Raw genomic sequence first — 23,310 nt, 5'->3', positions numbered from 1 at the left:
AAGATTTCTCAGAGCTATAAATATGTTGTTACCACATATTAACTAAAAATAATTAAATGGCTGATCATAATAGACAAAAGTGTATCTAAATAATTTTGACCCCTAATCAGAACATTACTGCATAAAATCAGTGAATTTTCTAGACTATGTCTTGTCTACCCCAGAATCTGTGAATGTGACTTTATTAAGAAATAGGCTCAGTGCTGTGGTGCTAAGAGGCTTAACATGGATGAGGCCCTGGGTCCAATCCCCAGTACAAAAAAAAAAAAAAAAAGGCAGGGTGGTGGGGTGTCCTTGCAGATATAATCAAGTTAAAATGAAGTTGTGCTAGATTGTGGTAAATTCTAATCCAAGACTAAATCCTTAAATGAAGAAGGGAAACTCAGACACACAGATTCAGAGGAGCCATACATAGAGGGAAAACATCCACATGAAGCTACAGGTAAAAACTGAAGCAATGCAGCTGTAAGCTAAGGAACATCAAGGACTGTGAGCAACCATCGGAAATGAGGAAGAAGCAAGGAAGGATTCTTCCCTGGAACCTTGACAGGTAACACTGCCCTGCTGAGAACTTGATTTTGGACTACCAGCCTTCAAAACTGTGAGGTATAAATCCCTATTGTTTTAAGCCACCAAGCTGTAGTAATGTAATGCAAGTCCTAGAAAATGAACATAGAGGGGCTGGAGTTGTGCTCAGCAGTAGAGTGCTTTCCTAGCACAAGCAAGGCCCTGGGTTCGATCCTTAGCACCACATAAAAAGAAAATAAAGGTATTGTGTCCAACTATAACTAAAAAACCAAAATATTAGGAAAAAAAAGAAAATGAACATAGATTCTAATGTACATTATGGAAACTCCAGTAATAAATGAAATCTGCCTACTATCGAGGATTAAACTCAAATAATGCTGTAGTTTCTACAAGATAACATCAGGGGCAGCACCAATACCAGGCACCGTAAAGCTCTGTGTGATAACACGAAAGCCTAAAGATGACACAGACCTCCCACTGTTACCCTAGAGTCTAGCCCTCTCTCATTCCCACGGAGCCAGTGATGTACAAGAAGAGAATTAGCTGAGACTAATTCTAACAGACAAAATTTAAGAAAAGAATTTTTTAAACACCAGCCAGCATGGAGGCTCATGACAGTCATTCCCAACTATTCAGGTTGAGCATGCAGGATCTCAAGGTCAAGCCTGGCCTGGGCAACACAGCAAGACCCCATCTCAAAACAAAACCACCCCCCACAAAAGTTATGCTGAAATTAATAAAACACCAACAAAAAATATTTCTATTTTGGTTCAGTCCTATTCTCTTGTCCCAAATTCAGTCAGATTGCTAGAATAAAAGAGCTAGATATTGGAATGTAGTTCAGTGGTACAGTGTGTGCTTAGCAAATATGAGGTCCTGGGTTGGACCCCAGGGACTGCCCACCAAAAAAAAAAAAATTTATAATTGGAGCAACCAAGGGATTATCACATTAACCAGTGTTCAGACTTAAACTCTGATATTTTGTTCCTAAACACATACAGCATTACTTATAAGGTAATCTTGCCAAAATATTTAACCTACATCTAATTGTACCTTTAGACTTGACTTCCATTTATAGGAAGATAAAGCAAATAAAAGAAACCCACAGGAGGGTGGGGGGGGATCCAAAATATAGAATACTCTATAAAAAAAAGTGGCCTAGTCTCTTCAAATAATCAATTCTCATGGGAGAAAAAAAGAAGGACTGTTTTAGAAGAAACCAAAGCTAGTCAATAAACCCTGATGAAGCCTAGTCTAAAAAATCCAGCTTAAGGGCTGGGGCTATAGCTCAGTGGCAAAGCGCTTGCCTAGCATGTGTGAAGCACTGGATTTGATTCTCAGCACCACATAAACATACACAAATAAAATAAAAGCATTCTGTCCATCTACAACTACAAATCTTTTTTTTTTTTTTAATCCAGCTTAAAAGGTTTTGGGGACATGGGCTAGGGTTGTGGCTCAGCAGTAGAGCTCTTGCCTAGTATGTGTTTGGCACTGAGTTCGATCCTCAGCACCACATAAAAATAAATAAATAAATAAATAAATAAATAAATAAAATAAAGGTACTGTGTCCACTTATAACTAAAATATATATATATATAAGGGCTTTTGCTGTTTGCATTGTCAGTACCTCCTGAAGAAATCTGAAGTTGGATTAGTTATCAGATAATATTAGGAAATCATCTGCTTAGCTATCATGATAATAAAGGAAGAATATCTTTTAAAAAATAAATGCTTCAAGCCAGGTGTGGTGGTGCATGCCTGTAATCCCAGCAGCTCAGGAAGCCAAGGCATAAGGATCACAAGTTCAAAGCCAGACTCAGCAACTTAGTGAGGCCCTACGCCAAATAAAGGAAAAAGGGCTAGGGATGTGGGCTCAGAGGCTTCATGTCCCTGAGTTCAATCCCTGGTACCAAAAAAAAAAAAAAAAAAAGAAGAAAGAAATGCTCAAGTAGTTAGGTATGAGATGCTGTAATGCCTAGAACTTACTTTTAAATGTTTTAGAAAAAAAATAAGACAGAGCAAATATGGATAAATATTAAAATCGCTGAATCCAAATGTATAAATAGGTGCTCCATATATTTGCAATTTGGCATAAAAAGTGTATGGAGAGAGGGGAAAACAGGGCTTGTTGAATATGGTAAATCTTCTGAAACTAAAAATTGCCATCATTAGAGTAAAAGGTAAGAGAAAACTCAGTCAGTCTATAATTTACTCCAAAACAGACATACTCAAATGAGGAAGAACTAGGGCATCTTTGGATATCAAAACATGGCATAATGCTAACAATTAGCAGGAAAAAGATTAATGAAAAGGAGAAAAAGCCACTCAGGATTACTGACAATGCAAACAGCAATGACTAAAGGACTGTGGTTGAATATGTGTGTTTCCCCAGAAAGGTAGGCTAGAGGCCTCCGAAATCCTAAAGGTCAAAGAAATGTTTGAAAGGCAGGGAGGGATTATTCCACATTGACATAAGTTTTTCTCAGACAACTACTGTGGCTGGAAAACAACTGAATATGATAAATACTTACCTCAGAAACTTTCAGAAGACCTGCAGAAGCATAATAGTTTGCTACAATGCAGGCACGAAGTTTATCCATCATCCTTCTTGCTTCAATCAGTCGCTAAAAACAAGTGTTACTTCATTACTTTAAAATATGGCAATTATAACAGAAAACATAATTCACTAAATAAGAAAAGCAAATGACAAAAGAATTCACTTTTTCTGATAATCAAAGAAAAATATATAAAGATGACATTTCTCACCTGTCAGATTGGCAAAGATTTAAAGAATGAACCCGGCCCCCCAAATGCAAGGTATGCAGATATATTAAAATGCATATTTATGAGCATATTCATTGAGAAATGTCAACAAAGATACTGAGTATAAGATCAAAGAGGAATTATCTTTGGGGATGGAATTTCAGGCAATATATTTTCTTTATCTTTTCTGGAATGTTATTTTTTTTAACATGGTATTTTCCCTCAAAACAAGAAAAATATTTTTCAAAAAATAGCAGGAAAAAAAAAAGCAAAGGAAAACCATGACTCTATTTATATATATAGAAAAATATATATATATATATAATATAACACATATATATATATTTTTCTTCTTCTTACCCCAATTCATCCTATAGACTTTTTATCATAGCTTTGGAGCTTTTTGTGGGTTTTTTTTTCAACTTATGATCATTATACCTGGTCAATGACTTCAATTTCATGTTCCTTATTCTTCATTTCAAGAGCAAACTGCTCCTTGATAATAGTCTCAATCTTCTGCACAGCAGCATCTCGAGCTACACAAAGAACACAAAATACATCAAGTCCTAATTAATCTGGAGCGATCTTAAGTCAGCAAACAACAAGAAACCTAAGGAATAATAGCTCCAAGGGATAAATCTGGAGGGCATTACTTTAACCAGCAATAGAAAGTTAAAATCACTCATTTTGGGACAAAATGACCTCATGTGCTTTGTGACATGATGCACTAAGAAGTCCACCACTACATCTTTCTGAGATATTCCTACCAAAAATACTAACCCTGCTCACCATGAAACATCAGCCAAAAATCAACCAAAAAAACAAAAACCGAAAGATATTCCACAAAACAACTGCCTTGTACCATTTAGATACTAAAGTAATGGTAAGGATAAGGAGACTAAAAGAGACTAGAAATGGGACAACTAAATTCCCTGCATACTCTGGATTGGATCCTGAAGGGGGAGAAATAGCTCTAAAAATACAATACTGATAAAACCAGAATACGGGCTACAGATTGGAATAATATAATGTAACAATGCTCAAATTTTCTGCTTTTGATAAATTTACTGTGGTTATATAAGAGACTGTCCTTTAAAAACACACCGAGGTGTTTCCAATTTATTCTCCAATGGTTTTGAAAAAGCAAAAAATAATAATGTGCTTACATGCATGCATGCACATACATGTACGTGTGTGTGGAAATGGGAAAAAGGACAAATCCGTATCAAAACATCATTTACTATCTCATAAATGTAAACAATAATATGTTAATTAAAAGTTTTTTAAAAAGGGCTGGGGTTGTGGCTCAGCTGTAGAGTGCTTGCCTAGCACAAAATGAAATTACCTAGCACTGGGTTTGATCCTCAGCACCACATAAAAATAAAATAAAGGTTATTGTCTCCACCTACACTAAAACAAATATTAAAAAACAACAACAAAAAAATGATTGCTGGGCAGTGACACACACCTGTAATCCCAGTGATTAGGAAGGCTAAGGCAGGAGGAACCCAAGTTTGAGGCTAGCCTCAGTAACTCAGTGAGATCCTGTCTCAAAATAAAATATTAAAAGGGCTGTCGATGTGTTAAAGAACCCAGTACCTAAAAATAAAGATAAGTCATATAAGGCAAAATGTAAATAACTGGTAAATTAATTTGGATAAGACATGAGTATTCCTTGCAATTTTTCTGTTTGAAATTATATAAGGAGAGATGAAGGAAAACAATGAGGAAATACTAGGGAATGATACTGACCAGATTATATTGTTATATTGTGTGTATATAAGAATATGCAGCAATGAACCTCACTATCATGTGCATCTATAATGCATCAATAAAAAAATAGGAAAATAATTACATCAAAATGAAATTACCAAAAAAGGAAGAAGTAAAAAAAAAAAAAAAAAAAAATCAAGAAATTCTGAAATATTTGGTGGCCTGTGAAAAACCAGAGGTCTAAAGAAAAAGACAGTAAAGAGCTGAGGAAAAAGTAATCTGTGATACTAGAGCAATATATAACAGGAGAAGTTTCCTTCTGCAGAGAATGGGCTAATAGGCAATTCAGCAATTTCTTATCATAAATACCTGAAAGAATGAGCAAAGAAAGAAATCAAAAGAAAGCAAATCCTTTGAAGGCACTAGAACTCAGATGATGACTACTCAAAGCAATACACAACTCAGAGTTAAATATATCAAAACACACAGTGCGACTAGATAGAACACCAAAACAAAGAGCAGTGATATGATTGCTTAAAAAGCAAATCTGGGATTTAGCAAAAATGATCCTTGTGTTTGTGACATGAAAAATTCAGCACCTATGCTTTGGAGTACAGCATATGAAAAAATAATAAAAAATTTTTTTGACTCTTTGATAAATCTGTGTCATTTTATCCACATAAAATATGTCAGGGAATTGGGAATTTAAAATTAGTAATGGGTGGGGCTGAGGAATTAGCTTAGTGGTACACTGCATGCTTATCATGCTCTAGGTCCTGGGTTCAAAATCACTACCATCATCAAAAAAGTGCTCCTGTAGTAGGCCATGGTGGTGCGTACTTACAGACCCAGCTACTTGGGAAGCTGAGCATGAAGCTCACTTGAGCCCAGGAGTTAGAGGCCAGCCTGGGAAACACAGTGAGTTCCCTTCAAAACAAAACAAATGAACAAAAAAGCCCAAACCAAAACAAAACAAAAAAACTAGACCAACAAAAATTTGGTTAACATAGCACCACACACACACACACAAAAAAAATGGTTTAAATTACTGACATTATGTATTTGTCTGCATAGAGAGAAACAACTAGTATATTTCTCATATTTAATAAATATTTTCCTAGATCACTGGGTATTTTATAGGTAAAAAATAATTCTTAAAATGATGTTACATATAATTAATTATAAAAATAACATAACTCTATTATTAAATATATAAAATATATATAAATTTTATGTACCTAAATTTATATATAAAAGTATACATAAATGTTGTATACATAAACCAACAGATATTCTCAGATGCTGAGAGTCAGGTACCACGTCACTGTTTCATACCATAAATTCCTGACACTTAATATATTATATCTTTCTCAGAAGATTGAAAAGCAAAAGCAAGCCAAAACAAAATAACATAAGCAAAGGGAAATATATGACTAAATCTATACTGCAAAAAATTCTTAGGAAAAAAAAGATTAGGATTAGGTAGAAGGAAACCAACAGAAACAGCAGCAAATGGTCCTCAGTAACAAAAAATTGTCGTTTCTTAAATAGGGTTTGGGAACTCACACTAGATTTAAACCAAAGATAGAGGGCTACAGTGTTAAAACCACTTTTCTCTATTCTTTTTAGGGTGGGGGTGTGCATGTGAAGATTTTGAGCAATAGATGTATGTTACATGATAACTCTATATTTATCTGGCTTGTTATTAAAAAGAAATGACATTTCCACATAAAATTACAGCTGCAAGAGGGGGAAGTTGAAGTGAAATATTTTCATTATTTAGGATTGAATTTTACTATTTTCCTTCCAAAAAGACTTCTGAATATGTATGACTTGACTATACTTTTAGAGACAGAAATTTTTTTCACCATTTAAACTATAGGGGTCTTAATCTTTATGAAACTGCAACACATGAGCTATAACTTTGATGCTTTCTGTGCACAACTCAGGTATTTAAATAAACATAAATTTCAACAATAATTTATTGCACAAACTTGCAATTTTTTTTTTAGATAGCTTAGGACATTCTTGATCACTACAGACACACAGTTGATGATTTGCTCCTCAATAAATTATATAATGATGGGCAAATAATTAATGCCTCTGAACCCACTAAAAGCAGCTAGGTAAGTACAGGGATTGAACTAGATAAATGTTCCCCAAATTTCCATATATCATTCATATATCACTTTTAAGATAACTCCTGAAAATCTGAAAACCATGTGAAATGTTTTAACACAAATAATATTTTTAAATAATTTTAATTTTATCCAAATAGTAGCCACGAAACTACAAGTTTGATGAGTTCATTCTTTTTCTTAACACACATTAAAACCTCAATCTATGTATCAACTATAAGCAATCATCTCACCTGATACCCACTATTGTACACATAAGACTTCATGATTACTACTAATATACCATGATAGCTAAAATGTGTAGCCTGTCTCATTACTGCTATGTTCAATATCTACTTGATCATGATACTGCCAGATCATCTGCCTTTTATGCAACAAATGGTGTATTACTATTATACAGAGTACTTTGCTCACAAACCCCTTCAAATTATATGTAAATCGGAAATTCATTTCATTTTAGCTATTATTCATTTTAAAGTGGAGGCAAATATCAACAAAGTAGTAATAGTTTCCTAAGGTAGCCAATTTCTACCTGAATTCTCAATTGCTTTATGCCGCTTATTTGGAAGGGCCACAGATACATCCTCGTAATCAGGGTCGGTTTCTTTGATTGTTCGCTTGATGCCCGACATGATGACATTCAGTTCTTCACTGTAAAAGTAATAATTAATTAATAAACATTATACAATACTAACGCTTACATTCAACATCACTATCAATTAGAGAAATGCAAATTAAAACTACACTGAAATTTCATTTCACTCTAGTCAGAATGGCAATTTATTAAGAAAACAAGAAACAATAAATATTGGTGAGCATTGTAGGGAAAAAGGCACACTGCCAGTGGGACTGCAAGTTGGTACAAACCACTTTAGTTTGTATCTTCTGCACATATTTCTATTGGATTGTGAATTTCTTATTGATTTAGATAAATAATATGTATAATTTAAAAAAACTTAATCCAACTTGGAGATATACTCACTTGATTCAAGCAGGACATTCAACATGTAATGATATATACGTATATCCTCTGAGACAACATTTTTCCTGTAACTTATTTTGTATTATATTACTGAGCTTAAAAATATTCCCAAAGCATGCAGCATTTATATAAACATCCCAAATCAAGCCACTTAACATGTGTTCATAATCATTAGTTACCCGCTGTAATTTAGAATATAAAGATTTTTGGAGAGGCCTGGAATCTAATTATCTATTTTTAAAGTTTATAAAAAAGTAAAGTCTTTATTTCTTCTTTGGTCTGTAACTCATTTTAGACAATCCAAGAAAATCTGTGCAGTTATAAAAAGAATACACTCTTGGGAAAAAAAAAAAAATCAATAAACCTCATTTCTTCTTCTCTAACAAAGACAGGAGTAAACAAAACAAAATAAAAAACTAACCGAAAACTACTTGCAGATAAACCTAGAAGCAGAGATTGATACATCCCAGAAAATGTTCAAATTTTTCCCTGTACCATACTACTTCCTCTATGGCCACCTACTTCTACAGTTTGCCAAATCTTATGACATTATCTATATAGATGAATGCAAATCCAACATCATCTTCACCTCTCCATTCTGTGGAATTCATTATCTGCATAGTTTCCTGCCAATTCACAAACAAGCTCAAGAATAACAATGGCTCCAACCTAGAAAGGCTTGGGATCCTTGAAGAAAAAATAAAGTATTTTTCTTATTCTCACTTAAGAGAGAAGGTAAAACTCTTCTGATATCTGCTCTAAAACTAGGGAACCAGAAAAATTTGGGGGTGGGATGGTAAGGAAGAAACCACCAATGAGTTAACTTGCCCTGCCAAGGTAATTCATTTCTCATGAAGTCCTTGAAATAGAACTTTTCTGATCATCCTTGGGAATATTTAAGCTGAAAAACATCCTGAAGGAAGATTTAGCTTTTACAGAACATTTTTTAATAATTCAAGTCTGCTTGTGTCTTGAAGGAATACTAAAGTTTGCCACATTCAAACAAATGCTTGCTAAAGCTAGGCATGTCTATGAAGGCATACTCTTCTCACCATGTAATAAATAACTGAATGGAATGTGGAACAAATGACCCATGATAATATTAAGTTGAGTTCTTCTTGTCTGACTTGTATTTATGTAAAGAAAACGTGAGCAGTTGTTAGATATCATCAATTCCTCTTTGAAACAAAATGTCCTACATTAATCCTCTTAGGTTTTCAGTTGAAATTTAAAAGAATAATAATGTGAACTAGTTAAAAAAAAAGTTACCACTTACAATTTGTCTGTGAGAATGGATTTTTTTTTCTATATTATGGGATCAAAATCAAATACAGAAGCAAATGAAGATAAGGACTACTATTGTCATTCATTCCCTCAACTTAAAATTTTATCTATCAAAACAGCGTAATTATAAAAAGCAAATATTGTCATTTTAAACTTGGAAAATAAATGTTTTTATCCCTGTAACCAACACAAGAAAACAAAATCTTACAGAAGTAAATGCTATATTTAAACTTATCACATAATTTACCGTATTCATTCAAATAACACATGCAAGTCTGTTTCTGACAAAGGTTTAGAGACCAAAAACATAACAAAATCTCTTAATGTTTTATAGTATAAATAAACCCCAAGAGAAAAACAATTTTAAAAAAGAAAATTATATAATTAAGAACAAAAATTAGGGGTGGGGGTGGGGCTGGGGCGCAGCGGTAGAGTGCTTGTCTAGCACATGTGAGGCCCTGGGTTCGATCCTCAGCACCACATAAAAATAAATAAATAAAATAAAGGTATTTAAAAAAATTATATGATGTGAAAATTCGTATTAAAAGATCTAATTTATGGGCTGGGGTTATAGCTCAGTGGTAGAGTGCTTGCCTTGCACACATGAGGCACTGGATTTGATCCTCAGCACCATAAAAAATAAATAAAGATATTGTGTCCATCTACAACTAAAAAAAAAAAAAAAAGATGATCTTATTTCCTAACCTGGTGCGGTAGTGCACACCTGTAATTCCAGCTACTTGAAAGGCCAAGGCAGGAGGATTGCAAGTTGGAGACCAGCCTATGCAACTTAGGAAGACCATGTCTCGAAACAAAAAATAAAAAGGGCCCGCAATGTAGCTCAGTAGCAGAGCACTTGCCTAGCATGCATGAGGCCCTGGGTTCAATCCCTAGAACTGCCAAAAACAAACAAACAAAAAAAATTAGTCTTAGTTTTCATGTCAGGGAAGAGCTAAAACATAGTCCTTTATTCCATATTTTGCAAATACCACATTGATTGTACAAGACTTGACCAATTCTTGAGGGGAAGGAGTGAAATCTGATAAATAAGGCCTCTGAAAAATCTGCCAAAAACTTCTCAATAATTCTGTGCTTCTCATGGCATCTGAACCTCATTAGAACCTCTGAACTTTTAAGTCTCACTCAATACTTTCCCATTAGCTGGGCACGGTGGCTCATGCCTGTAATCCCGGTGGTTTGAGAGGTTGAGGAGGCTGAGGAGGGCAGATGGTGAGTTCAAGGCCAGCCTCAGCAACTTAGCAAGGCCCTAAGCAATTCAGTGAGACCCTGTTTCTAAGTAAAATATTTTTTTTTTTTGATTTTTTATTCTCCTGGTTTTTTATTTTTTTTATTTTTTAAATTTTTATTGTGGGTTGTTCAAAACATTACAAATTTCTTGACATATCATATTCCACACTTTGATTCAAGTGGGTTATGAACTCCCACCTTCACCCCATAAACAGATTGCAGAATCACATCAGTTACACATCCATTGATTTACAAATTGCCATACTAGTGTCTGTTGTGCTCCGCTGCCTCTAAGTAAAATATTTTAAAAATGGCTGGAGATATTGCTCAGTGGTTAAGCAACCCTGTGTTTAATCCCTCCCCGCCCCCCCCCCCAAAATACTTTCTCATCCAGCTTACAAGGGTGAAGGGAATTAGCACAATCACAATCATTTTCCATCTGCTTCCAGACAGACATTCCTAAAATTCTGGCAATGATTTTATAGTTCTTTGGCCCTGCCTCTTCTATATTTTTCACTTCAAATAAAATAATTTCTCCCTTGTAAATAATATAACCAGTATTCTTTTATTAAATACATGAATAAGAGAACATGTAATCCATTCCCTTCTATTAGCCAAAGAGATGCTTCAAAAATTGTTGAGGGCCACAGCCAGTCAGCCTGGCATTTGCCAGAGGGAATGTTTGAAAGGTGAACACTGAGATGATGATTTGAGTTAAGCTATATATAATTGCTATGATGCTGGATTGATTCTATTGTATATTTGACCTTTACTGTCGGGCAATGGGGCAGCTCTTGCTGCCTAGGGGGCCCGCTACTTTGGAGTTCTCGCAGGGATTCCCGGAGAGTTCCCATTGGTTGGGGAAGTGCCGGAGTAGGGATTTCCTGTGTGGGGGTTTTCTGGAACGGCTGCGTGGGTGGCGTTGGCGGAAAAGCGCGCGAGCAGGGCTGGTGAGAGTTGAAATAAAGTAGTTGCTGTTTAAACCTACAAGGCTTTGTGGCGGCTTGGTTATTCGTGCCCAGCCAGACTGCGGCAAAAAATGTCTACAAAAACCTGAACACGGGCTGGGGATAGAGCTCAGTTGGTAGAGCATTTGCCTCGCATGTACAAAGCCCTGGATTCAATCCCTTGCACCACCAAAAAAATAAAAACGAAAACCGAACAGGGTAATGGAAAATTGTGGTATATGAAATTCTGATTCAAGCAACCATAGGGATGAACCTTAAAATCATTATGTTAAGCAAAGAAACCAGAAACAAGAGCATATTCACAAGGGAACTGGGGCTGTGGCTCAGTGGCAGAACAGTTTACCTAGCATGCTAGAAGTCTAGGTTCAATCCCCAGCTTTGGAAGAAAAACTAAAGGGGAGCGGGGAAGAACACACACACTAAATGAAATGATATTATTTATATGAAGTCCTAGAACTGATAAATTAATGGTGAAAGAAATGGAAAGTCTAGTTGAGGGTGCTGGTGACTTATTAAGAGGAGGAATAAAGGTTCCTTCTGGGTTGACAAATGTTTTATAGCTTAATAAAGGGTTTAAGTTACTCAGGCATATGCAATCACAAAAACTCTCCCAACTGGACCCTTAAGATCTGCCTATTTTACTATATATAAACTATACCTTAATTTAGAAATGAACTATAAAAATATATTTTCTGTCATCACCTGCTTAAAACCTAATGGAATCCCATAATAGAGTAATTCACATTCCTCAGTATGACCTGTAAGACCCTACATGAACTGGGCTCTGGCTCCCTCTCCATTCTTGATCTTTAAGATCTCACATGTTGGTTCTTTCTGTTCTTCAAATACAGTTCAATTTTTCATTACAACTTTTGGGCTTATAGTTCTTTTTTCCGGGAATGCTTTTCCTCTAGATTAACTTTATCAGATCCCAACTCAAACATTTACTTTGTCAGAGAAGGATTCCCTGACCACCCTATCCAATGGAGCTCTTCCCACATACTCCCTCCAAAGTTCCTAGAAATAGTCAATAAGTTTGCTGAATAAATGAATGAAGGGTTAACATATTTGCCAAGTACAAATACCCACAGGGAACATAACTAGCTTGCACTAGGTTTCATCATTCCTTTCACAATACTTGCAAATCTATTTTTTAATATTTTTACACCTTCAAAGGCACCATAGCCGAATGTTTAAAATAAAGAGATATACAAAACTATTAGACATATTGGTTTTTAAAAAAAGACAGTACACATGGCAATATTAATAGAACAATTCAAAGCAAAAATATTTAATATGATAAAAATTACGATACTACTAAAAGACTATCAAAAAGGTATGTCATAAACCATTCAGCAAACAGCATAGTATTAAAATACACACAAAAAACCTGAAAATGTAAATGCAAGGAGAATTTAAGAAATTATAATTGTAGGATAATCTAAACATATCTCTCAAAATATTTAAAAGATCAAGATGACAGATAAAAAATAAAGATACAAATAATGCAATTAACAAGCCAGACTTAACACAATTCTAAACACAACAGAGGAAAAATCCAGTTATAAAAATGCATTAAATTTAAATCAGATACAGTGTTAGTCCACTGTACCATCAGGTTCTACAACCACAGATTCAACCAACTGCGGAACAAAAAAATAACCAGGGGGAAAAAATTGTGTCTGTACTACACATGTACAGACTTTTGACATCATTCCCTAAATGATACAGTAAAATAACTATCTATATAGCTTTTATATTGTATTAAGTATTATAAGTAATCTAGTGAGGATTTAAAGTATACAGAAGGATATGCATAAATTATATGCAAATACTATACCATTTTATGTAAGGGCCTCAAGCATCCTTGGATTTTGGTATCAACTTCCCAAGCACACTGAAGGATGATTATAACAGGAAATGAAGAAAGTCTAAACTACTGCAAAAAATGTGGAAGTGTTATGACCATATTCTCTGATAATAATATTAAATTATTAACTCACTATATAGAAGATACTATGCAATAACTAACTCATGGCTCAAAGAGGAAATTACAATTAAGCAAAATAAAAACTGACAACAATGAAAAGAAACATAATATACCCAAACTAATGGAAATATGGACACACTCATTTTCACAGGAAAATAACAGAACAGTTTTTATTTGCAAATACAGATATAAATCTAATCCGGCAGGGTATTAAAAGACTAATACAGCGGGGCAGGGGGGATAAAAGTCTAACACATCATAACTGGAAAGTTTCCTTAAATTTTTTTTAGCTGTAGATGGACACAATATCTTTATTTTTATGTGGTGCTGAGAATCGAACCCAGTGCCTCATGCATGCGAGGCAAGCACTCTTACCACTTGAGCTACAACCCCAGCCCATAACTAGGTTTTGATGCCAATTATAGTAAAAGAAACAGACCGAACAAAGGCTAAATCCTAAAATGGTACTGAAGGACCTAGAAGGAAGGTGATCTGCACGGCACATGTCTAATGCTGGACTTTTAAGAACATTTTAATGCCATTGATTTTTAGTAATTCAAATATATAAGATCCTTTCATGAATTATATATTTTTTAAATATTTTATTTTTTAGTTGTACACAATATCTTTATTTTGTTTATTTATTTTTATGTGGCGCTGAGGACCAAACCCAGGGCCTTGCACGTGCTAGGTGAGCGCTCCACCACTAAGCCACAACACCAGCCCCTCATGAATTATATTTTGCAAACTAAAAATAGCAGCAATTATGACCCAAATACCATCCAGGATTCCCAAAGAATCCAATGTACACTCTAGGAATATATTCCCATTTTAATATTTTACTGAGAAAAATTATTAGGTAAATAGAATCAAAAGAATCAAAACATATTTCAATGTCAATTTAAATTTCTCTATCTTCAAATAAGATTGTCATTTCTCACTGACATAGAAACTGAAAAAAATTCATCTAATTTTCTCCCCCAAATTATGGTTATCCTAGAAATAATCTGAAATAATCTATTACAGGAAAGACAGACCAAGGGAAATTAATGAGAAAACAGATTTTGTTCTGATTTTCCTTAGAGTTGGTACTGACAAAAACTATGCTAATTATTCTTATACACAAAACTTTTTGAATATGTTCTCAATTGTTGGCCAACAATCACTGTTTTTTTCTTTCTGTGTGTCTGTGTTGGGGGCAGAAGGTACTGGGAATCAACTCACAGTTATGAGCCATAACCCCAGCCCAAAACAGGTCTTTTAAGTAAAAATAATCACAATTTTACACGATGAAAATGGTGGGAAGTTGAGAGAGGTCTCTGGTCTTAGTATCAAACTGATGTGGGCCTTTCCCAATGTGATATGAAAAGAGCTGAGCAAAATAGAAAAGCTAGAGATCTTAGCTCAAAAATATTGTTTCTTTATTAATAATTATGTATCTTCAGCTCAAAAAAATAACCACTTTCCTATTACAAATAAAACTGTTTAAGACTATACAACCTTCTAATAAGACCCAGGATCAATTCAGGCCAGTACTCTATCTCAACCTTGCCAACTAGCACATAGAAAAGTTAACGATAGAGCTGGGGTTGTGCCTCAATGGCAGAGTGCCTGCTTCCCACATGTAAGGCACTGGGTTCGATCCTCAGCATCACATAAAAATAAATAAACAAAATAAAGATATTTAGAAATAAAAGTTAAGGATAAAACAATTATTCTAAATCATCCAAGTCACTGTTTTTACTTCTAATGCAACAACTCAAGAGCTGACCCTAGTTAAGTTTTACCATTCCTTTACTCCCCCAGTTAATTCAACATAATTTTTCTGGAAGAGTGAGCAATGTGGGACATAAGTGTTTTAGGAGATTTAAGATACATTCTTAAGCTGACTTAAGGGAGGCCACATAACCCTCTAGTGACTTCCTTTAAGTCAGTTTCCAACAAAGACCACTGAACTGTCCAATAAAACGATGGTTCTAACTTACATGGCAATTGTGTATTTCAGTTATGAAGCCATTAAAATTTTTTCTAGCAGAAAGTTTTGCTGAGAGCCATAGCTGAGTTGGAATGACACATGGCATTTTTGCCAGAACAGAGTGGTTGAGAGGTGATGCCAGCAAGCCATTGAGATGATAATGGTTATGTTAAGCTGTGTATTCAATTGCATATTAGACCCCTGCTGTCGGCCTTGGCCTGCTACTTTGGAGTTCCCCTGCTACTTTGGGGATTCCTGGAGAGTTTCCATTGGTTGGGGAAGTGCCGGAGGAGGGATTTCCGGTTGGTGGTGGTGCGGGGGGAGAAGGTCGCATGCGTGTTGTTCCCCGGAGTGTGGAGAATAAAGGAGTTCCTGTTTTGAACCTACAAGGCTGTGGCGGCCCGGTTATTCTGTGCCCAGCCAGACTGCGGCAAATTTTTATACCAGAAACAAAAAGGAAATAAAACTTATCTACAAGTCCAGGTTAAAAATGGAGAAAAGGAACTAGACTAGATCAAGAATGTCAAATTCTTGCACACAATCACTGTGCATACATAATTGAGGCAAATCTTATACACTTTGTTAAGCAGGAAGTTTTGCTGGAGCTTTCAAACTGAGAATTACTCCTATGGGCATAAGTTACATAGTTTTCTATCTGGAGGTGAGATTCCAGAAGGAAAACCTTAAAACATATATATATATATATGTTTTTTTTTTAGAAAATTGCTTTATTCTTTAAAACAACAGTGCCTAAATCTACACACCTACAAAAATTTACCTGATGAAAATTTTCTAGAATTAGATGTGGTGATGGTTGTGTACACACACACACACACACACACACGTCTGTGCAGATATGTATCTTTTTTTTTTCTTTTTTAAACAATACTGGCAGAATTGGGGATTGAACTCAGGGGTCCTCTACTATTAAGCTACATCCCCAACTCTTCTTATTTTTTATTTTGAGACAGGATTTCCTTAAGTTGCCAAGATTGGCCTTGAACTTGTTATCTTCCTGCCTCAGGCATTCAAGTATCTGGGATTACAGGCATGCATCATGATGCATTTACCTTCAATAGCTAAATATATATTTACATATGTATTTATCCTTCACTCAAATATGCATGCACACTATCTGTATGCTTGCAGTAGGGCAGGCAGTTAGGGAATCACCATTATGAAGACCAGTTGTGCTGGGTGCAGCACATGCCTGTAATCCCAGCAATTTGGGAGGGTGAGGCAGAAGGATGGTGAGTTCAAAGCCAGCCTCAGCAACAGCAAGCAAGGCGCTAAGCAACTCAGTGAGACCCTATCTCTAACTAAATAAAATACAAAATAGGGCTGGAGATGTGGTTCAATCGTTGAGTGCCCCCCCCCCTCCGATTTCAATCCCTGGTACCAACCCCCCAAAAGACCAGTTGTGTGTGTATGAAGAGATATTAATACTTTAATACTTTCTAATTTTATTATTAGATATTTCAGATATTCAGAAAAGTATAAAATGATCAGTGAAAGGGAATACAGGGAGATTAAAAGTATTCATAATTTCCCTTTTTGTTTTGGTACTAGGGCTTGAACCCAAAGGCACTTTCCACTGAGTTACATCCCCAGTCCTTTTTGTTAAACTAAAAAATTATAAATTAAAGAAACAGGACACATTCATTCTTTGGAACAAATCAGTTCTTCTATAATGTGATGTTATTCTTAAAAAATAACCTCACTCTGTAAACCTGCATAATAAAACCACCTGGCTTATGGGGAATATAGGATTGGACACAATATTGAAAAACTTCACTTAGTGACATAAAAAGGGGAATCTAATAAAAATGGTAGCCCACTTCTCTATATGTTAGATGGTTAAGAATTACATAAATGCTATAATAAATGACATCTTACCTTGAAAAAGACCAAGTTTGCTTGGGAAGTGGGCCTGAAAGATTATAGCTTGTGTGTTACTGTGAAATAACAGGAGGGTTATCTGAAGTTGACAAGACAGTTTTAACAGTAGATGTGGATGAGTGTGACTCTTAACAAGAGTAAGCTGAGATCCCTATAAGATGTTAGAGGTTGCACTTGTGTGGCTTGTGTATTCATTCAGCAGGGTGTAGTTTTCTGCATTCACCTAGTGTTTTCTGCAGATGGAATCACGCATAAACAAATGTGAAATTCACAATATGTTCCAAAAGTCCCCAAATATGAACATTGCTTGGGAACAAATCTGTGTTTTCTTATAGCAAAACTGTTTTGCTCTAAGACTATGATTCAGTTATTAAAAAGAATGTGTAGCCAGCCTCAGCAACTTTGCAAGGCCCTGTCCCATATAAAAAGGGATAGTGATGTGGCTAAATAGTTAAATGCCCCTGGGTTCAATCCCTAGTACCAAAAAAAAAAAGAAAGAAAGAAAAATAATGGGCTGATATGGAAATACCTCTAAAATAAATTGTGAAGTGAAACACATGGAGACACAGATCAGTGCACATATTTTCATTCCTTCTGTATAAACTAGGGAAAAGTGAAGACAGAAAAAAGAAATACTTAAGTGTGTTTTCTTTAAGCTTTCTGGGAGAAAAAAAAATCAAAATGATTGATAATAGTTACCAATGGGTAGTGGATTTGCTTTTTCATTTTATTCTTGTCTACCATGTTTGAACTTTCTAACCACACAGATGTGGTATTTGGGAGATAAAAATGACAAAAGGATTAATCTGGGAGACAGATTATAGATGTCTGCATGTCTCTATTTTATGCTTCTCTTTATGTTTAAAAAAACAAAATTAGAGAACATGGAACACCTGGAACTCTCATGTACCACTAGTAGGAATGTAAAATGGTACAGACACTTTGGGAATTTCACTCCTGGGTATTTATTCAAGAGAAATAAAAGTATATGTCCATGTAAGAACTTGGACATGGGGCTGGGAATGTGGCTCAAGCGGTAGCACGCTCGCCTGGCATGCATGTGGCCCGGGTTCGATCCTCAGCACCACATACAAACAAAGATATTGTGTCTGCAGAAAACTAAAAAATAAATATTAAAAAATTCAGGAAAAAAAAAAAAAAGAACTTGGACATGAATGTTCACAGCAACTTTATTTGTAATAGTCAAAAACCAGAAACACCACTTGGGCAGCAGAAGTGGAAGGATGGATCACTTGAACACAGAAGTTTAAGACCAGCCAGGCAATATAACAAGACCTCATCTCAAAAAAAAAAAAAAGACAGGAGAACACAGTGAGAGACTGGGGCTGGGAACGTAGCTCAGTGGTAGAACGTGTGTATAGCATGCACAAGGCCCTGGGTTCAATCCCCATAACCACACACATTCTTGGAAACAACCCCAAAATCCACTAATTAGTGAATGAATTAAATAAGTTGTAATATATTTGTATAATAAAATTTTATGCACCAAAAAAGGAATAAACTATTGATATACACAATAACGTGAATTAACATCAAAATGATGCTGGGTAAAAGAGGCCAGTTTTTGAAAAAATATAAAATATACTAAGCTGAATGTTGTGGCACACACCTGTAATTCCAGCTATTCAAGAGGCTGAGGCAGGAGAACTGCAAGCTGGGAGATCAGCCTCAACAACTTAAAAAAAAAGGACTGGAGATATAGCTCAGTGGTAGAGTGCTTGCCTATCATGTTCAAGGCCCTGGGTTCTATCCTTGTTAATCCTCACGCCCAAAAAAGTACATACTACATTATTCCATTTACATAAAATGCAAAGAAGTCTAGTGTGAAGGAAAAGGTGAGCAATGGCTGCCTGTTGGGGAGGGGTAAGGATAGGGAGAAAAGAGTTTTCAGAGGGGCATGAGGACACTTCGGAGAGATTGGATATTTACTATCTTGACTGTGGTGATAGGTTCACAGACAGATATCTACATCAAAACTTAAAAAAGTTGTACATTCTATATATGTGCAGTTTGTGACCTGTCAACTGTACCTCAATAAAGCTGTTTGCACATACACAACACTATTAAACACAGTCTGCCAGAATGTGTAAGAACATACAATGGGAACCTTTATACATTTTTGGCAAAATAAAATGGTGCAGCCATAATGAAAAGCTTGGTGTTTTCTCAAAAATTAAAGACAGAATTACCATATGAACTAGCAACTCTACTCCTACATATGTCTTCAAGAAAAATGAAAACATATATCCTTGCAAACCTATATGAATATTTTTACACATAATTTATAATAGCATTACTTACAATATCATTATTTATAATAGCAAAAAAATGCAAACAACCCAAATGCCAATCTATTGATGAATAGTAAACAAAATGTACATTCCTACAATGGAATATTATTGAGCAATCAGAAGGAAGTATTGATACAAGCTATAAAATAGATGAACACTGAAAAACCCTGTACTAAGTGAAAAAAGACACATGTTAGATTATACTTATAATGAAATGTGTAGAAACAGGCAAATGCACAGACATAGAAAGTGGTTGCCAGGGAAATGAGGGAAGGGGAGAATCAACACTGCTAACAGGCAAAGGGCTTCTTTTTTGGAGATAGTAATGTCACAGAATTAGATACTGGTGATGGTTGCACAATCTCATGAATATAGTAAAATCTCAACAATTCTATACTTCAAAACAGTAATTAAATTTTATTTCGATTTAAAAATATACCCATATGCTTGAATAATACTTGAAAAAAAATACAAAAACAATCCCCAATGTATCCACCACTATGAATGAAAAATATTACAAATAAAGTTGAATCCCCACCCCCACCCCTCTCCACCATCACATTAACAGTCCCCCCTCCACAGCCCACTCTACATACAAGCAGATCAAACAACCCTTGCCTAGGAGAACTAGTTCTTCTACCTCTGTAGGTCTAGTCATCAAAGTTCACATGCCTGAACATTTCACAATCATCTTCCAATGAGTTCCAATTTCACCTTGACCTTCTCTACTTACCAAAATGTTCTTCATCCTTCAAGAATGAAGTTGAATTCCAACTTATGTATAAAATAAACTCTAGCCTTTGAAACTTTTTTTTTTTTTGGTACTGAGGATTGAACACAGGGGTGCTTTACCAATAAGCTACATCCACAATCCTTTTTATATTTTTATTTTGAGAGGGTTGTTTAAGATAAGTTGCTGGGGGTCTAAGTTGCTGAGGCTGGTCTCCAACTTGTGATCCTACTGCCTCAGCCTCCCAAATCTCCTGGATTACAGGTGTGCGCCACCAGATCTGGCAACACACTCATTGTCTTTACTTCCTTACATCCCATTGGACTATTCTGTTCTCCACCTCCCCTGCTTTCAGAATTGTGGATAAACAATAGCCTCAGGTTGTCAAATCCAAATGACAATCTTACTAAACATTTCAGAAGCACTGATATGAGGACCAATGCTAGCTTCCAGAAACTCCCTCTCTTGGCTTCCCAAGAGGAGAAAAACCTGCTTCTTCTCCATCGTTTGCTCAACCTTTTCGCTCTGGAAGTATCTGAGTGTCCAAGTTCTATTTGCTTCTCTCTCTACACTCTTTTCCTAAGTGACCTCACATAGTCCCATATCTTTGAATATATTCTGATCATTCCCAAATGTTCATCTCTAGTTCTAGAAGCTCCCTGAGTTCCAGACCTGTGCATCCAACTACTTTCTCAACATACCAATTTTATGACTAATATGCATCTCAAATTAAATCATCCAAAATGAAACTCATGTTTTTTTCCTCCTCAAATTTCTCTCTCCCAGCTGGGCACAGGGGTGCACACCCAAATGCTAGCTACTTGAAAGGCTGAGGCAGAAGGATCACAAACCTGAGGCCAGCCTGGGCAACTTAGTGAGACCCTCTCTCAGAAATAAAAAAGAACTGGGATGTAGCTCAGTGGTACAGCATCCCAGGGTTCAATCCCCAGTAATTAAAAAAAAACTTTTTTAAAACCTAAAAAAAATTACTCTCTTCTACTCTGCATCTTAATAAATGACACCATTATCTACTCAGTTGCTCAAAAAAACAAAAGCAAAGACTCCTTTCTTTTCTCATCAATTCACTTTCAAGTTTTGTTCATTCTACCTCCAAATTATTATTTTTTTAAATATTTTTTTAGTTGTCAACAGGCCATTTATTTACATCTTAGGCAAGCACTCTGCCACTGAGCCACAACCCCAGCCCTCCAAATTATTTTTTAATCTTTTCACTCTTTGGCATCTCCACTGCCATGGGCCTAGACCAAGTTATTGTACACAGCATTGGAACTGATCTCCCATCTCTCTTTATTGGCTTCTTCCTCCATGTAGCAGGCAGATTATGCTACTCCCCTTCTCAAAATCTTTTAAAATAAAACTAATCAGGGAATTGTCTGTCCCTATCTTTGAAAGTCTACACAATCAATGGTAATTATTTCTAGACAGTAAAGTACTTTTTCTAGTTTTGCGTCTATTTTTAAATTCTTCTACAATGAATACTTGCTACTTAACAGAACGATACTGCTGAATACATGTAATATTACATCGCATTTTTTTACATGAGGAAAAACACAATGGAAAATATGGGTCAACTGTAACTGTTAAGAAACATGCTTAGATGAAAATACAAGAAAACATACATCGAAGAATGATGTGTCGGGGCTGCAGTGATATTTTCCCTCCTCTACTTTCTATTTTTTAACCTAACTACACACATAATGGGGGGAAGGTTATATTAAAAGGCTCATTGTCTTCTGCAATGTGGACACAACCCATAGAGCCAGCCTTTCTTGGCAAGCCCTCACTTTCCGAGGCTCCACTCTAACGCCGCACTGTCTCACACCTCCGGTGCTTGACTCCGGCATCGCGCCTGGAGTATCCCACACCTTTCTCACTCTGCCCACCCTTCGGAGGCGAAGGGCCAGCGGTGATGGCGACAGGTTGGAGGTACATTCCAGAATCTTTTTGGTAAATCCACAACTTGCTGGTGCTGGGCCAATTTTTGTTTCCAATACCATCCACAGGCCACCACGCTGACTACACTGAAAGCTCGGCCACTGGGGCTCAGAGAGCCACCAACCCCTACGAAGCGCAGCGCCCCTTCAAAAAGGACCCCTGCACACGGACGTCCGAATTCCGGTTCCCGCACAGGCGGCTAGCGACCTCACTCCCCCAGCCTCCCCCGTCCCCTCCCCTCCGCGGCCTCAGGCTCCCCCAGCCCCGCCTCAGTCCGGCCGCCGCGCGGCCGGCGGGTGGAGGAGGGGCGCGCACGTGCCCGCGCAGCCCCCGCCCAGACAATGCCCGGGAGAGCGGGGCGCGCGCCGCCGTCACCCCGATCCCGCCAGCACTCACCGTTTCTCCGGTCCGTGGCTGCAGCGCGGCCCCGCCGGGCGAGGCGAGGGGGCACGGGGAGGGGAGGGAGCGAGCGAAGCCCCGCGGAGCCGCCCTGCCACGAGGCCCAGCGACCCCGCAAGCCCGCGGAAGCGCACAGCTCGGTGGAGCCCGCTCTACCCGCTCCGCACCGCACGTCAGCAGCAGGGGCGGGGCGCGCGCGGCGCTGGCGGCGGGGACGCGCGGGCGGGGGGCGGGGCGAGCTGGGCGGGGCGGGCCCGGGTCTGCGGGGGCTGGCCCAGGCCGGGAATCTGGCCGCGCCACCCAGCTGCGGGGACTGCGGGTGTGGGTGCTGCAGAAGCCAGCTTCCATCATTTTCCTGTCCAGAAGACGGCGACTTCTAGTCCCAAGTTTGACAGAATATTCATTCTTCCGGCGTTCATGAG

At 36.9% G+C, this 23,310-nt stretch overlaps 1 protein-coding gene across 3 annotated transcripts in view; it reads right to left on the bottom strand.

Annotated features, from left to right (window-relative positions):
* Positions 1-23,055, bottom strand: part of Yeats2 (YEATS domain containing 2) — an 85,587-nt gene extending 62,532 nt beyond the window's left edge. For 2 of the 3 annotated variants that reach the window (XM_071615146.1, XM_027951484.2), the window contains exons 1-4: positions 22,886-23,055; positions 7,678-7,796; positions 3,733-3,830; positions 3,063-3,155 (exon numbers count right to left, since the gene is read on the bottom strand). In XM_071615146.1, coding sequence (XP_071471247.1) covers positions 3,063-3,155; positions 3,733-3,830; positions 7,678-7,777 — 291 coding nt within the window. In that variant the 5' untranslated portion in view covers positions 7,778-7,796; positions 22,886-23,055. Of the gene's footprint in view, positions 1-3,062; positions 3,156-3,732; positions 3,831-7,677; positions 7,797-13,467; positions 13,486-22,885 lie in introns of those variants that run through there. The other variant, XM_071615147.1, reaches the window with a different exon arrangement.
* Between the last annotated feature and the right edge of the window lie 255 nt (positions 23,056-23,310).

This window comes from Marmota flaviventris, chromosome 8, assembly GCF_047511675.1.
Source record: "Marmota flaviventris isolate mMarFla1 chromosome 8, mMarFla1.hap1, whole genome shotgun sequence".
Lineage (NCBI taxonomy): Eukaryota > Metazoa > Chordata > Mammalia > Rodentia > Sciuridae > Marmota > Marmota flaviventris.
This window is presented reverse-complemented; position numbering and strand designations above follow the sequence as displayed.